Source organism: Lonchura striata, chromosome 17, assembly GCF_046129695.1.
Source record: "Lonchura striata isolate bLonStr1 chromosome 17, bLonStr1.mat, whole genome shotgun sequence".
Taxonomy (NCBI): domain Eukaryota; kingdom Metazoa; phylum Chordata; class Aves; order Passeriformes; family Estrildidae; genus Lonchura; species Lonchura striata.
The window spans coordinates 4,028,844-4,043,439 of NC_134619.1; the positions used below are offsets into that span (position 1 = coordinate 4,028,844).

At 44.2% G+C, this 14,596-nt stretch overlaps 2 protein-coding genes across 10 annotated transcripts; one reads left to right on the forward strand and one right to left on the reverse strand.

Moving 5' to 3' along the window:
* Positions 1 to 1,139: 1,139 nt before the first annotated feature.
* Positions 1,140 to 5,657, reverse strand: PPP1R3D (protein phosphatase 1 regulatory subunit 3D). Its single transcript, XM_021553567.3, has one exon. The coding sequence runs from the start codon at positions 4,994 to 4,996 to the stop codon at positions 4,049 to 4,051; it is 948 nt and encodes a 315-aa protein (XP_021409242.2). The 5' UTR covers positions 4,997 to 5,657; the 3' UTR covers positions 1,140 to 4,048.
* On the forward strand, positions 5,408 to 13,987 carry FAM217B (family with sequence similarity 217 member B). Of its 9 annotated transcripts, none has more exons than XM_077786985.1 (5): positions 5,408 to 5,522; positions 6,808 to 7,060; positions 8,230 to 8,335; positions 8,422 to 8,507; positions 8,890 to 13,987. In XM_077786985.1, exons 2-5 carry the CDS (start codon positions 6,960 to 6,962, stop codon positions 10,160 to 10,162), a joined length of 1,566 nt encoding a protein of 521 aa, XP_077643111.1. In that variant the 5' UTR covers positions 5,408 to 5,522; positions 6,808 to 6,959; the 3' UTR covers positions 10,163 to 13,987. The 9 variants fall into 9 exon arrangements, with proteins under 9 accessions (XP_077643111.1, XP_077643110.1, XP_021409220.2 ...); XM_077786984.1 differs by lacking the exon at positions 5,408 to 5,522 and adding an exon at positions 5,782 to 5,868; XM_021553545.2 differs by lacking the exon at positions 5,408 to 5,522 and adding an exon at positions 5,786 to 5,872.
* The last annotated feature ends 609 nt before the right edge of the window (positions 13,988 to 14,596 follow it).

The window sequence follows — 14,596 nt, forward strand, 5'->3', positions numbered from 1 at the left end:
GATACCAACAGTTTGAATATCAAGTGTCAAATTAAATACTTACACATCTGAGATCATAGGGAGAGAGAAGTTGGGAAAGAGGTCACTACTAACGTTACACTTCTGTTGCCAAATGAATAATCACTCGCTGCAGTTCTGGGTCTTTACCAGCTGTAAAGTACAACTGAGCACTGATGATACCCTACATTAAGTGCTGTAGTTGCTGACTGTACATGTATATTACTGTGATTAAATTTGAAATTTAAATTTTTCTTTATAAAATAAAGAAATACAAATAAACTACGAATTTGAAATTAAATGTAAAAATACCACCTGTATTAAAAGTAACACCAACAACCTGTAAGACAAACTTGATAGTTGGATGTTTGCAGGAAAAACTGTAATTTTCTTAAATAATCTTACATTTTGGAGCAACTTAATACAGACATGCCCATGTATTTAAACTGATTTGCAATAATTAGCACTGATTTAAAAATAACTGATAATATATATCTTTATTAATTATGTCTGCTAGTTAAAGGTCTTCATTTTGCTTTAGGATAAACCTAGCAACAGATAATTTCAATCTTCAACTCTATCAAGACTGACCCCAGTGGAGATGCATTTCACATGGAGGATAAATCAGGCACTGCATAGGGACACTCTTATCATAGCACTGGTAGATTTTCATGAAACCTGTCAGGGGAAAGAACCTGATTTGGGAGGAAAGGCTACAGCAAGGAGAACTGAAAGAAAATAAATAGAACAAATAATAACACAATTGTGAGGCCCAGAAATGAATGTTTAGCGCAGATTTGGAAAGTGCAATTTAAGGAAAACCTCCTTCTCTTCTCTTCCATCAAGCTGTATTAGAATGAAGTGGCAGCAAGCCTTTTTCTAGAATTGGATCTCAATCCTGCAGGTGCTGCAGGCAAAGAATTCTGAGGTGAAAGGACAACAGATTCCAAGCAGGAAGTGGCAGCCAGATCTTTGCAGACACATACACTAATCACTCTATCTTTATCAAGTAGGGTTCATTGTTTAGCAACTCAAACCCACCTTACTTTCCAGAATATGTAACTCTCTTAAGTGACAACTTGACATTAAGTTTCTTTATGAGCTTTCTTAACAGGACTACCATTGACAGAAACAACAGAAAATTGTGAAAAGCTTTTATTTCAATATTCTGTATTACAATAGCCAAAGTTTTATTATTGCATTTTAAAATTAATTAAGCACTTTGCAATTTTACAACTGCTGGACTATTTGTCCAGCAGTTGTAAAATGCTTCATTGTGCTTCATTGATATACTGTGAAATGTACAACCCCTTTTTATTTACATGGATTTCATATTTCTTTAAAAAACATGCTTGAAAGAACCTTGAAACTGTGGACTACTAGACATTCATTTACTGTATGACAATAACAAATACATGTTTTTAAAAGTGCTTTATATGGTGATAATCCTTGTGAAGAATTCACTTTTACAAAATCCTCATTATAAGGGAAGCGCTCAATTTGAACACAGTGCAAGTAGTCAAGTTGTCCTGAGAAGATACAAATGTGGTGTAAATTTACCTTCATGACAGGTACATATTAGCACTAAATGGCTTAATCCCATTTTTGTCAACCAGAAGCCATTTGATGTTCATTACTGAGTGTGCCAATAAAACCTAAGTGCAAATATCAGCTCTGCTGGGACAGGTGTCAGTAGTGGTGTGAAGGTTTAGCAGCTTAACCCGGAGATGGCTCTCAGCTCCACTGCTCCACTGAGCCAGCAGTGCCCAAACTGCACTGTCAGCCCTTCTCCAGCAGTGCAAACCAGCACAGAGAGCAAAAGGAAACTTGGAATAATGCTTCAGGATTTAGTATTCAAGACCTTGCACAGGCCAAAACCCTGAGAGGTTGTGGAAGGAAGACAAGAGAAGCCCAACTGAGACTGCTGAGACATTTATTTCTTCACCCCTCTCACATTGTGCTACATCTGGCATGAACCTTTCTTGTGACAGCCTCAGCTTTACAAAATCTGACCTGGCCAAGGGAACACTCAGCTCTGACATTTGCTAGCACATAACAGTCTGTCCCAGAAGACAGCAACATCCTTCTGGCACGAAAGCAAGTATTGCTCTGAGCTCCAGCAACACCCACTGTGAACGGGTGTCGGGTAAGAGAGAGGTTTTTATAGTGTGCTGTGTTTGCTGGTGGAAAAACAACAGTAATGTGAGAGGGAAAAAAAGGGGAAACAATGCTTGAAAGTAGTGCCTTTTATTCAGCACAAGTACTTCTGTGCATGTGTGTGCATGTTCAGATAGCACTGAGCTTTTTGAGTACTCTGCAAAAGGTGCTCAGCAGCTCACAGAGTCCTCATTGCTGACTTTGGTTCTTCTGAAAGTCAAAGACCAATGGAATGAGGCAGTTTCCTCACTTGAAATCCCAGCTTTGCTAAATGGGTATCACAACAAAGAAGCACCATTGAGTTGCCGGACAAATTAATTTTCTTGAGGTTTCTGCACTTCCAGAATTACTCAGTGGACTTTTCAGACTAATATATAACGGGCCATGGGTTGCTTACAACTGTGATTTTACAAACAAGTTGTGATTTAGATAAATAAGCACCAATCCAAAATAAGATGCCCAAGTAAGTGGCCTGATATTCAAGCATAGTCCTAAAACACAGCTCTTCTAATATGTCCATCCAGCCAGCTCTAAAAGTCTACGTAACACATATAAAGCTAAACTTTCCATGCAGTAATGATTATGTATGGGAACAATTATGGACAAGCCTTTACTTCATAAATTTAAGCCTGTTGCAAATCTTAAAACACACTAAAACCACAGAACGAAAATAATAAAGCAAGAAGCACGGGAAGATGGTCCTGTGTTCCTGTGCTCTCCCTGCAGCAGAAGGGATTCTGTTTATCAGTCTGTGTAATTAAGTGCTTTCAAGTTCCTGCTTGTGTTGCAAGGTTGCAGTCTTAGGAGGTCAACTGTTTTGCAATGGCAAGCAGTTAAATAAAGAAGTCAAAGCTACTTCTGCAGTAGTTCTGGAACACTGGGACCAACTGTGATGCAGGGTTCTGGAATGCTATTCCAAACTTCTGTACCCTGCTCCCTCTACTATTTCTTTTCCTTACATATTTTTTTTATATCCTATCCATTTCTTGATCTATAATTTTACCAGCAACAGTGATAAAATCATGAGCATTCATCCAGTGCGTTGAGACCTTCAACTGCATTTACAACCACACGTCCAATATTGGTCTCATTTCCCTTACTAAAAGCAGGTGCACCAGAAAGACTATTCCTGTACCACCACCTTGAGAAAAACCTACTTGGGCATCACTTGACAAAGGTGAGAATTTCCCCAAGCAGTGCCTTACACACACTTTGGTAACAATCACTCTTGCTGCAAGGAGGAGATTGGAAAAGGCACCTTTTGTTTTCTTTCCCAAGGGAAGCAGAGGTGCTGATGGCACATTTTCATGTATGTTTTCCTCATAGTAGGATTAAATTTCCAGCTCAGATATTAATGGAAATATTTAACATGGTTACAGCCTTAATAACATATGTATATAAATACAAGTACTCCCCACAGTGTCTGTCATCCAAATTATGCATAAATGGAATAGTGCCCTGACTTGGTGAAGTAATATAAACAAAATTAGAAACAAAACAAGTGAAGCCACACTGTCCACATAAGAAAACAAACAGTAGAAAATGGTAAGAGAGATCAGTTAGAAACATTCTATGCAACCAAGAGTATCACTAGCAACAAGAAATGTTTTGCTCTCTGGTAGCCTCACAGCATTCCTGGGAACCATTCTGCAATGACTCATGCACTCAAAAAACCCACATGGCTTTTCTATGATGGTATCTCACTACAGATTCTGGCCCTTTTAACTTTCCCAGAGGTTTAGTGCAGTTTGTACAGGCCACTGGCTGCCTCCCAGCCCTGGGACACCTGGCCAGGTTTCAAAAAGAAGACTGTTGCCACAGGAGCAGAGCGCCATGGCAAGGGACAGAGTGCCAGTGGGACCACAGGCACGCTGCTCAGCGCCACTGCCTCTGTTCAGATGAAGTGGATCCAGCTCTCCTCACACTCCCTTGGCAGCTTCAGGGGGTGAATCCGGCAGCAGAGGGTGTAGTTCTTGCCTCTGTTGTTATCCCAGTACTCCTGGCCGTTGACTTGGTACCTTGCTGCAAACTGGACGAGAGTGCTCAGCTGAAGGAGGAAAGGAGGCACAGGAAGAAAGAAAGTGAACACATCAACCTGATCCTGCCTGTTTTTGTCTGGGATGCTGCAATTCCAACGAGCACACACCTCGTGGATGCTTTCCCACTGGTTGAAGGTGTAGCGCACGGACACCTGCTTCTCAAAAGCAACATTCTGAACATGGATGGTGCCACTGAGACCCAGATATGAGCTGGTCACCCGTTCCAGACACACCTGCTGCTCCTGGAGTCGGGATGAGAAATCCGGACAATCTGCAGGCTGCTGGAAGTCAGGGACCAAGCATTGCATAGTAAACTCCAAGTTCAAGCTGCTGTACCAGAGGTCTGAGTTTATGGAGAGCCTGGAAAGGACATGCAAAGGGATGGATGGATCCTCCTCAGTTTGGAAGACTTTTACTTCAGTGAGCTCCAAGCCCAGAGCATCAGCAAATCTGACCCGGTTCATGCGGCCCCGGCAGCCGGCCTGACACTGCACTGCTTCTCTCTTCCTCCTCTCGAGTGATGTCGGCAGGGACCTCGCTCGGCGACACATGATGGGCCGCAGGGCTGGGTCACAGCTGGAGTAGGTGCTGCTCGCATGATTATTTGGCTGGACGCTCTCCTTGGCTGGGGCACTGCTCCAAAATGTCTTGCTGCTACCTGTATGGACTGCTGGGGGCTGCTGCTGCCTTCGTGCCACTGTTCCTTCAGCCCTTAACATGTTCTCATAGAGATCTGAGAGGTAGCTGGGATTCCTCTGAGGACCACGCACTTCCATTCTTAACTGGTGACAGAAAATCAGCATTAACACTGCAGGTAACAATGAACACTGACCCTCTGAAGCACTTGATTTGGGAACGGCAGCCACAGTAAGGTCTGAGGTTACTGCACTGGATGCAGCAAGGATCACCTGGAGCAATGTCACCTTCGAAGGAAAGGCAGAAGCGTGGCAGCTCGCACGGCAGCTGGCAGAGCTGTAAGGCGCTGTGTGGGAAGCTGAAGGCAGACTCACTGCCCGATGAACTCGAGATCGCTGTGCTGGCTGGTGGCACCCAGGCTCAGGCTGGAAAGCGATTCAAGGCTATCACCGCTGATACTGGAGGAGCTCACACCCAGGCTGGGGAGCGACTGGAGGCTGTCGTGCTGGATGAAGGACTCCAGGCTGTCGGAGAAGTCGCTGGAAGCGCTGTGCGCGCCCAAGCACCGTGCGCCGGAGCCCCGGGCGAGAGGGGCCTGCAGGCTGTCCTCGCTGGCTGCGGCCGAGCCCGCGCCCCGGCGGCAGCAGCAGCACGAGCAGGGGGGACACTCCAGGCTGTCACACTGGATGCTGGGCGAGTCGAGGCCGGGGAAGCCTTGGAGGCTGTCGGGCGGGAGGGAGCCGGGGCTGCTGCAGAGGCTGGAAGGCGGGCTCGGGCTGTCGGCCGCGGCGCCGGGCTCGGTGTCGTGGCTGGCGGGGGCCGGATCCGCGCTCGGGGCCGCCACAGCGCCCATGGGCGGCGCGGCCCCGCGGCAGCCCGAGCGCAGCCGCGGCCCCGGGGCCCGGCCGACACCGCGGCCGCTCCGCTCCGCGCCCGCGGCGCAAGCGCGGGGCCCTGCCCCAGCCCCGCCCGGCACGGCCCCCGCGCTCGGCGCTCGGGCGGTGCTACGGCTGCTGCGGGCCGCGGAGCCGGAGCACGGGCAGGTACCGGGCCGGGGCGAGGATCGCCGGGGAATGCGGGGCGGCCCCCGAGCGAAGGAGCGGCCCTTGGGAGCGCGGTGACAGCGGCGGGAGGGAGCGGAGAGGGCCCGGCCCGGCTCGGCGGGCGCTGCGGGCACTGCTGCCATCGCTGCGGGCACAGTGTGGCACTGCTGCCATCCACCGCGGGCACTGCCTGCCGTAGCCGAGGATACAGCCTGCCACCATCCCGGGCGCTGCCCTGCCCCGTCCGGCTGCGGGACTGCGGCGCTCCGGGGCTCCGGGGCTCGGCTCCGCTGACAGGATGCGGGGAGGCGTTTGAGGGATAGGACGGGATCAAGTGTAATGTGACTGTAAATGTATAAACAGCACTGCAGTAGAAGTAAAGGTGGGTCAGGAGAGCTGTTTGTCACCTCTCACATTTACAGTCCATTGTGGACCCTTGGAACCGTGCGGTTCCCTGGTACGGGAATGCATTTCCTCTGGAATAAAAGCAAGCAATGGATCCTGCTCTGAGTATTTTTAGTAGGAGCTGATGAGACACTTGTTTTGGAAAAGGAAAAAAAAAAATTAAGTCTTGGATGCAAGATTTGCATGTATGCATATGGGAAGAGCGCATTTTGCGACACAAAAAGGACAGCTGAGCCCGCAGGGGGGTGATGATCTGCTCTCCATAAACTGGGAGCAGGAACACCCGCCCCGCTGGGCTGTGACGCCCAGCCCCGGGCAGCGCCGGGATGTGCGCAGGCCGAGCCGGGGATGGGGATGAGCGCCTGACCCTGCACGGCAGCTCTGCGAGCACACGGTACCCTCAGGTATTTCCTTAATTGGGAATAGTAAATTGAAGATGCTGCTTCCCTCTAAGCGAGTGCTGGGGGAGGGGACTGTTTTCCAGTGCAGTTTGGTAGCTGATTATGTTTATCTTCCTGCTTTAAAAATAGAATCACATCGGGAGGATTTTGTTTGTCACCAGCATCTCCAGGACGTGGCGATGTCTGCATTGGATATATCGTGTCTTGCAAAGCCAAAAGACTGGAGCCGTTTGAAGATTATGTAACAGTAGAAGTGCAGATTCCCTTAGGAAAGAGGAATAATGGGACCAGGCATTCAGGAATATCCCTTATTACTGCACAGAGAGACACAGCAGAAGGAAAGCCACAACCACACCAATGAAAACTACAAAGGAATGGTAAAGTAAGGAAATTAATTTCGCTTTTTATAGTTACTGGAGTGTCAACACGCTGGGCTTAGTTAATAAGTGCCTGGTTGTCTTGTTCCCACTGCCTTCCTCTCCCCTGATCCCAGCGACAGAAATGATTGTGCAGGATGATCGTGCAGGTCACAAGGTCACAGAGGTGACTGCAGCAATGCTAGAGGCACAGGACTTAGCTTCATTCTTTTATAAGCTTTTGAATTTGTAAAGTCATGTGTTGTTAAAATCAAAATCTGACTATACTGACACAGAAACTGAGAACAAGATGTACAGGCTGGCAAATAAACTGAACTGCAGTAATGCTAGATTAGACAGGAAGGCACAGTTTGAATATTCCTGTTCTGAAATAGTATTTTAAAGCTTTCAATTTGGAAATCAGTAATATTTTTTTTCTGTAGAGAAAACACTGTTCTTATTCTGCAGAATATGCTGATTTATTTATTCTGTGTGCTTACACAGAAATGTAGCTGGTTTAATTAAGTTTTAGTTCTAAGCTGCCCAGATCAGCAGTGCCATTCCTCTTGCTTTCATATGAGCTTTTTCTCATAATAATATTTTCACAACCCTCTTATATTGTGAAATAGGGATTTTTTTATGCCTTCATTGTGAAATAGTTTGTATTAATACCAGAAGAGACCTTATGCTCCCTGTTCACTTCCACTCCTTATCTTCAAAGGAATAATCCTTTAAGTTTTGTTGAGAATATGCAAATGGGAAAGACAAGCAAGATTTGGCTTCATATGTGACCTTCATATTGTACTTTATAATTAATTTTGGTAAATTGCAATTGGAGCACCTACCAGGTGCTATAAAAATCAGTAGTTAAATATCTGTAATATTTATTATGTCCGAAGAAGCTTTAGGATCCTCTGACAGAGGATTCTATATAAGGGCTACATTCTATTATTATATCATCTGATAGAATTATTCACTTTTGTATTAATGATATTAAAAATACAGCAGTGCATTTGTAGTATAAAAAGTAAAAAGTGGCCATAGTGGCATAGTCCTAATGAACTTTAAGAATGACTACAATCAGCACTTTTTTCAACTCAGTTGTACTCCTTAAGTTTTTATTGTACTTCCATTCTGACACTCATATATTCTGCTATTTATATCTGATATTTTGTTTAATCCTTTGTGGTTACAGTAATGGAAAAAGCCATCCAAACACCAAAGGACTATATAAACCAATTTCTTATGTGAAATCTCCTCCTGGAAGATTAGGCAAAAATGTATCAAGTGCCATTGAAAAGGTAAATAATCCCCTTTCCTAACATACAAAGGGTAACTACTATAAGTCAGCTTCTTAATAACATCTCAAACTTTCATATCCCTCCAGATTTCCCATGACACTCAAGATGGTTACCAACCAAATGTTTATAAGAAGGGAAGGAACCAGCTGGATGGCAATAATCAGTCAAAAAGGTAATTTTATGAAAGATTATCTGCTTAATTTGTAGTAATTTCAAACTGGTTGACAAAATGCTTGTGATGAAACTGCAGCAGCTGTGTTTTGCTTTTGACTTCACGGGCTCAGAGTTCAGCATTTATGAGAACAACAAATTTTAAGTTATCAAAGTGGAAACTTGCTATACTGCTTTAGTGAGTTCTCAGGCAACAACAGATCAGTAGTAGGCAGTCTTACCTCTACCAGCAGTTATTGATTTTGCCTCATTACCAAGTTTCCATGCCAGTTTTAGCTTCAGTCATAGAGATCTCCATCCTTGAAGGGGTGGCAAGACCTTTGTAAGCTGCTGTTCAAAGGCACTGACCATTCTAACAGTACATTAACTTCCTTTTCCTTTAGGATCCCGAGTGTTTGCAGCTCACTGCACAGTGCACAAGGACCAAAGAGGAGTCCTCCAGAAAGAAGGCAAAACGAATCCCTCCTACACAGGAGTCCCCCAGAAAGAAGGCAAAATCAATCCTTCCTGCACAGGAGTCCCCCAGAAAGAAGGCAAAACGAATCCTTACTGCACAGGATCCCTGCTGGCACAAAGGGCAGCACACAAGAAAACTTCTGTAGGGCTAAGGATGTCTCAGTGCAGCATTTTTATTGCAGTAAAAAAGAACAGTTGGGGAGGAATCACGAAGAATACATGGCTGAAGCCAGTCCAGGCTCTTCAAAATGGCAAGAAGCATCTGTAAGTCAAATGTTTCTTGATTTTGAGTCGGTACAAATTATTAAAGAAGATGCTGAAGATGATAGTGCCAGTGACCTCTCTGACTCAGAAAGGATTCCCATTCCCCCCTCTCCCTGCACTCCACCAGAACTCATCCTCAGAGCTGAAGAAATCGACCCAGTTTGTTTGGAGCACATCCCCGAAATGGGATTTAAAGAATCTGAATATTACTACCCCGACTTCCTCCCACCCCCTTTCAATTCTTGGGACTTGAAGCAGCTGGCCACCTTTGTCCACGTGGAAGGGAAAAGCGATTTCCGCCCCAGGCCCACGGGATCCCTGGAGAAGTTCATGGAGCGCCTGCTGCAGCTGGAGTGGCTGCAGCTGCAGACGGTGCAGAGCGAGAGGGGCAGGGCCACCAAAGCCCGGCCCCAGACTGCCCCCGGCCCCAGCCGTGCCCTCAAGAGCCCCGGGAAAGGCAAAGCCTTGCTCAGCCCTGTGCCCAGCAGGCAGGCCGTGCCCCAGGACAGTGTGACCAGGCTGCCCAGGAGCTCTTTGGGTCACAGGGCAGAGCTGTGCCCTGAGCAGGCTCGCCAGGTGCGTTCCCACACAGGTCACCTGAAAGTTCCTGAGAGGATGGGGTGTGCAGCCTCTTCTCAGAGGCAAACTGGTGATGGAAGGAGTGAACTGAAAAAGAAACCAGCTGCAAAGCAGCAGCTTCTCAGTCTGCAGCCCCCCGAGAGCAGCTCTAAAATCCAAAGTGTTGGTAACATCAGACCCCCTAAGCAAACCCCAGCGTTCAATGGTGCAGCTGCTCCCATCAAAGGCTTAAAAACATACGTGTGTACAAATCCAAAGAAAAATGGCAATGCCAGCAGCTACGTTCCTCCTAAAAAACCAACAGTGGACAGGAAAATAAAAACAAACGGCACAAAGCAAATGCCACGCAAATTTTAGTGAGGGAAAATTCATTAGTGAATGTTGATGCTTCTTGCCTGCTAGAAAGCATCTGGCCAGTGCAGAATAATTTTTTTTTTCTTCATAGGAAGATCCTGAGAAAAATGTTCCTGACACGTGGTTTTTAGTCAGCACTGCTCATTTCTATAAATTTGATCTTAAGCCAGCAGAAATATTTTCTCTGGAGGCAAATGTCTTCCATTGGTCTTTCCTCAAAAATATTTATAATTGCTCAATGAAGATAACAGGAGCACAGTGTGAAGTTTAGAGAAATATAGAAAACCCTGTCTGCACCAGCTGAGTGTTCCTTGTACTTACCCTGCTGGGTAAGAGAATAGGGTCCATGCTCTTTCTCCTTGCCCAGATGTGCTTTTTGTAAGACAGGTTTGATTTTGGTGTTTTTATAAAATAATGGAGCATGTTATCTATGCAAAGTCAACTCTAATTCTTCACAGAAGATGATGAATTGGATTTTTTGGAGGAAATAGGTATTATTTTTTTTGAGAAGAAGAAGAATGGAGAAAATGTTTTGAAATATTTTAATGCAGAAAGAATTCTTTTTTAGACAAAGTGTTAGGGACCAGACAGCTTCAATAATGACAGATTAAGAAAATTGAATGTGTATTTTTATACCCTGGAATCTTCACTGTGTTTTGTTGATATAGTGTTTACAGACAGCTTTCCTGGAAGTTCATTTTGTAGGCCTTGATTATTTTTGTCATTTAGGGGAATTGACCAGATTTCAAATTGCACATGGATATATTTGAGTGATGCAAACTAAGGCTTTTAGCAGAGACTGTATGGTCTCAGTTTTCCGAACTGGTGGCCTCTCAAAACATAAAAACCAGACTCTTAAGGGAAGAATTTAAAGGGTGTTGTAAGTTCAAATAAAGATATATTTTGATACGGAAGATACCTATTTTTAGTCACCTGAGATGACTCTTATTTATCCTGTGGTCCAGTCTAGCTTGGCTTCTTAAGGTTTAGGGAGCTGAGATGGGGAAATATCCTGCAGAAAGAAATTGTACAGCCAGGATTGGGTCCTGTCCTTGGGCCTTCTGTCTTCTCTTGTGTCTGTGAGCTACAGGAGAGTACAAAGGACAGTTCTGAGAATATTCAAGTGTCACTTGATCAATTACAATTTCAAATTAGTCACAGCAGCTGGGGACAGGATCTTGATAAGGTGAATGCTAAAGAATGTTTTTTACTTTCACTTTGAAATCCTGGTCAGTGTATTTTCCTCCTCAGCCACCAGTTCCAATCTTCATGAGAAGTGAGCTGAGGTCTGATGGGCCAGATTCTGCAAGAGGATCCTTCACATGGTGATAGAAAATGAAAAAGTAGCAAATACTAAAGAGTACATAATGTATATAGCTAAATTGCACTTCTCTTGGTGAGCTCATCTTGATTTTAAGATGCTTAGCTGTTTCTATCTTTCATTGTGCCTACCAGATCTTCAGCTTTGTAAAATTTCAAAGCATGAATTTATATGTAGTTTGAAAAGTGAAACTATTAAGAAATGTAGTAATAGAATATTTTACAGTACATAAAAAACGTTGCTCAGGAATAGTATAAGAAATATTTTTAGTGTTTTTTTTTCCTAGTCTACTGGAGACCAAATGTGAAATTTTGAATTGGTAAAGGAAATGAATGTAATAGTATTACATGTCCAGAATCAGTATTTGTAAAGTTACACTTAGTATGAATTGTAGTTGCATGTACATTTTGCTCTATGCAATTCAAGTGAAACTTAATCTGAGATGCTCAGAGACCAGGGAAGGTGGCTGTGTCAGAGGAGTGGAGGAACTCAGGATGGGACTGAACACCAGCAGCTGCAGAGGACCAGCACATCCCAGTGTTGCTGTTTCATCCTTTTGTTTTGGTCCATCCTCATGTATTTCAGCTTCTTTAGAGGAAAGGTTTCAAGCTCTGGCCAAATTCTGCAAGCCTGCCTTAGCCAAGTTTTCCTGATTCACACGAACAGTACTGAAAAATAGGAGAGCTGCTTTGCCAATAATCAGGATTTTAATGCACTGTTCTAGTTCACTGTTACAAGCACAAAACCTGAGGTGAGCAGGATCCAGGCAATAATCAGAATAACAGTTTAAAAAAAATGCTGTTAGATGCAGTAAATAATTTAGCATGTTATAGCATTGAATATTGCTGGATGCTAATTTTCTAAATTGAAGCTTTCCTGGCTTGTAAGGAGGGCATGTAGATACAGGCACATGTTGCATGATCACTTCTCTAAGAAAAAATAAGCCCCATTTCAACCAGCTGTGACCAGAGCAAAGGTGATTGGCACTGGGAAAAGTCTTTTGTCATAGAGGTAGGAAAGTTGTAATGTAGTTTTTGTCATCTTACGGACTGGGAAGCAGATGGAGGTAGTGATGGCACTTTAAAGAAGTCTGAAAACTTGTTCATCACTGGGCTCCACATAGGTTTGTCCCATGTGATAATCACACCAGTCTAATTTCTGTCATTGATTTGATATTTCTGGCATGCTTGTCTTTGTTCATACACAGAAACAGCAATTCTGTGTTTGCCTCAGCAAAGAGCTCTTGGCTGAGCAGATCTGCAAGGGCTGGGTTTTATCCTGTTTCCATTTTAACTTCACCATGTTCTGGGCCTACAGAAGAAAAGAGCTCCTTTTGTGGAGAGCACTATGGTTTATATTTCCTTAATTTTGTATTACTGAATATTGTCCTTAGAAGCACTTCTGAACTGAGCAGAAAAAAAATTATTCCCTCACATTCAGTTTAAAATTAATTACTTAAGATACTTCCACAGCACCATTTTGTGTGTTTATTAGCCTTTTTTTTACAAGGTTTAGCAATATGATCATGTGGATCTAAGCCTAGCACTGGTGATGCTTCTTGAAGAACAGATTACTGTGATGTGAGATATTTCAACAGAGTGATTTATTTTTTTTTTTTTTTGCTAGAGAATGTAAAGGTTTAGTGTTCTGCAGTATTACCTACAGAACAAATATGCTCAGGTTGTATTTCAAATAAACAGCCAGACTCTGCTTCAGTTGCATGAGTATAAACTTTGAACAACTCAGTTATTTCCAGTGAAATGACCCTGTTAGAAGATGTGAAGAAACAGAATTTCACTCCAATATGTATAAACTGTTTTCCTTAGTAGTGCTAATGTATTCTTAGTGCATCACATGAGGACATTTGAAGCAATATTGTTTTTTCTCTTGCCATGTTCCTTTTTTTTTCTCCATTGCTTGCATCTGATACTGAGGGCAGTGATTTTCCCACCTCGTTTTCAGTTGGATAAAGCAGGATATTGCTGCAGGGAGAGTTGTGCTGATTCCATCGGGCTGAGCTGTCCTGTTTGACTCCAGACTCTGAGATCTGCCCTCATCCTGTCACTGTCAGAGTCCTTTTTGTGTTTCATGCGTTGTTGTTTGAGGTAACTTTGACACTGTATTTACTGTTTAAGGGATCTTGTTAGAATTCTGAGAGAATTTTGACAGTTTTTTCAGCCAGTATGTGCTTTTTTGGAGCTGATACATACAATTTCTACAGTGTGAAATTGCCTAGAATGCACTGTTTTTTGCCTTATTTTAAAGGTATTGAGCCTTTGTTGCTCCCATTGCATTAGTGGTTTTTCATCTGAAAAATAAACAGACCACACTGGAAAGGACTGAACTTGATTAACTGAGGATTTGCAGACCAGCTTTTGATGTTGGCATTAATGTATTCTTATTTATTTGAACTTTTTGTGGATATTTTTGCTAGTAATTCCTTGGGAAAGTGATCTTGTCATTCAAAGTTCCCGTATATTTGCTACAATAAAAGTGAGGCACTGCCCTGTTTGTTGCCGAGTTGTATTTTTTTTTCCTCAAGATGGCACCACTGGATTTTCTTGGAGAGAATTCCAGTATTGTGCTGGTGGGCTTGGCACATCCCGGCTCCTGCAGGCCAGGGGAAGCCAGAAAATGACGGAAAAGGAATTTCCCTTCATCTTCGGGCAATTCCATCACGGGATCCAGGGTGACGGGAACCCTGGACCGGACCGGAGCTGGCAAAAGCCAGAACCCGGACCGGATTCCAGCCCGGGTCCGGAATGGACTCGGCAAAAAACCAAAACCCGGACCGGATTACAGCCGGGGTATGAAATGGAGTCGGCAAAAGGGATAGCCCGGACTGGATTTTAGCCAGAGTCAGGAATGGAGTAGGAAAAAGTGAAAACCTGGACTGGATTCTGGCCAGAGTCCAGAATGGACTCGGCAAAAGGAAAAATCCGGACCGGATTATGGCTGGCAAAAGCGAAAACTGGGGAGCTGTGCTCTGCATGGGCTGGAAAACGCCACTGGTGACAGACATTCCTGCCCCTTTTCTGAACCAGCAGGACCTTTCCAGGTGCCTCACCCTTCTGGTGAGTCTGACAAGGCAGGAAGCACAGCATCTCCTGTCCTGG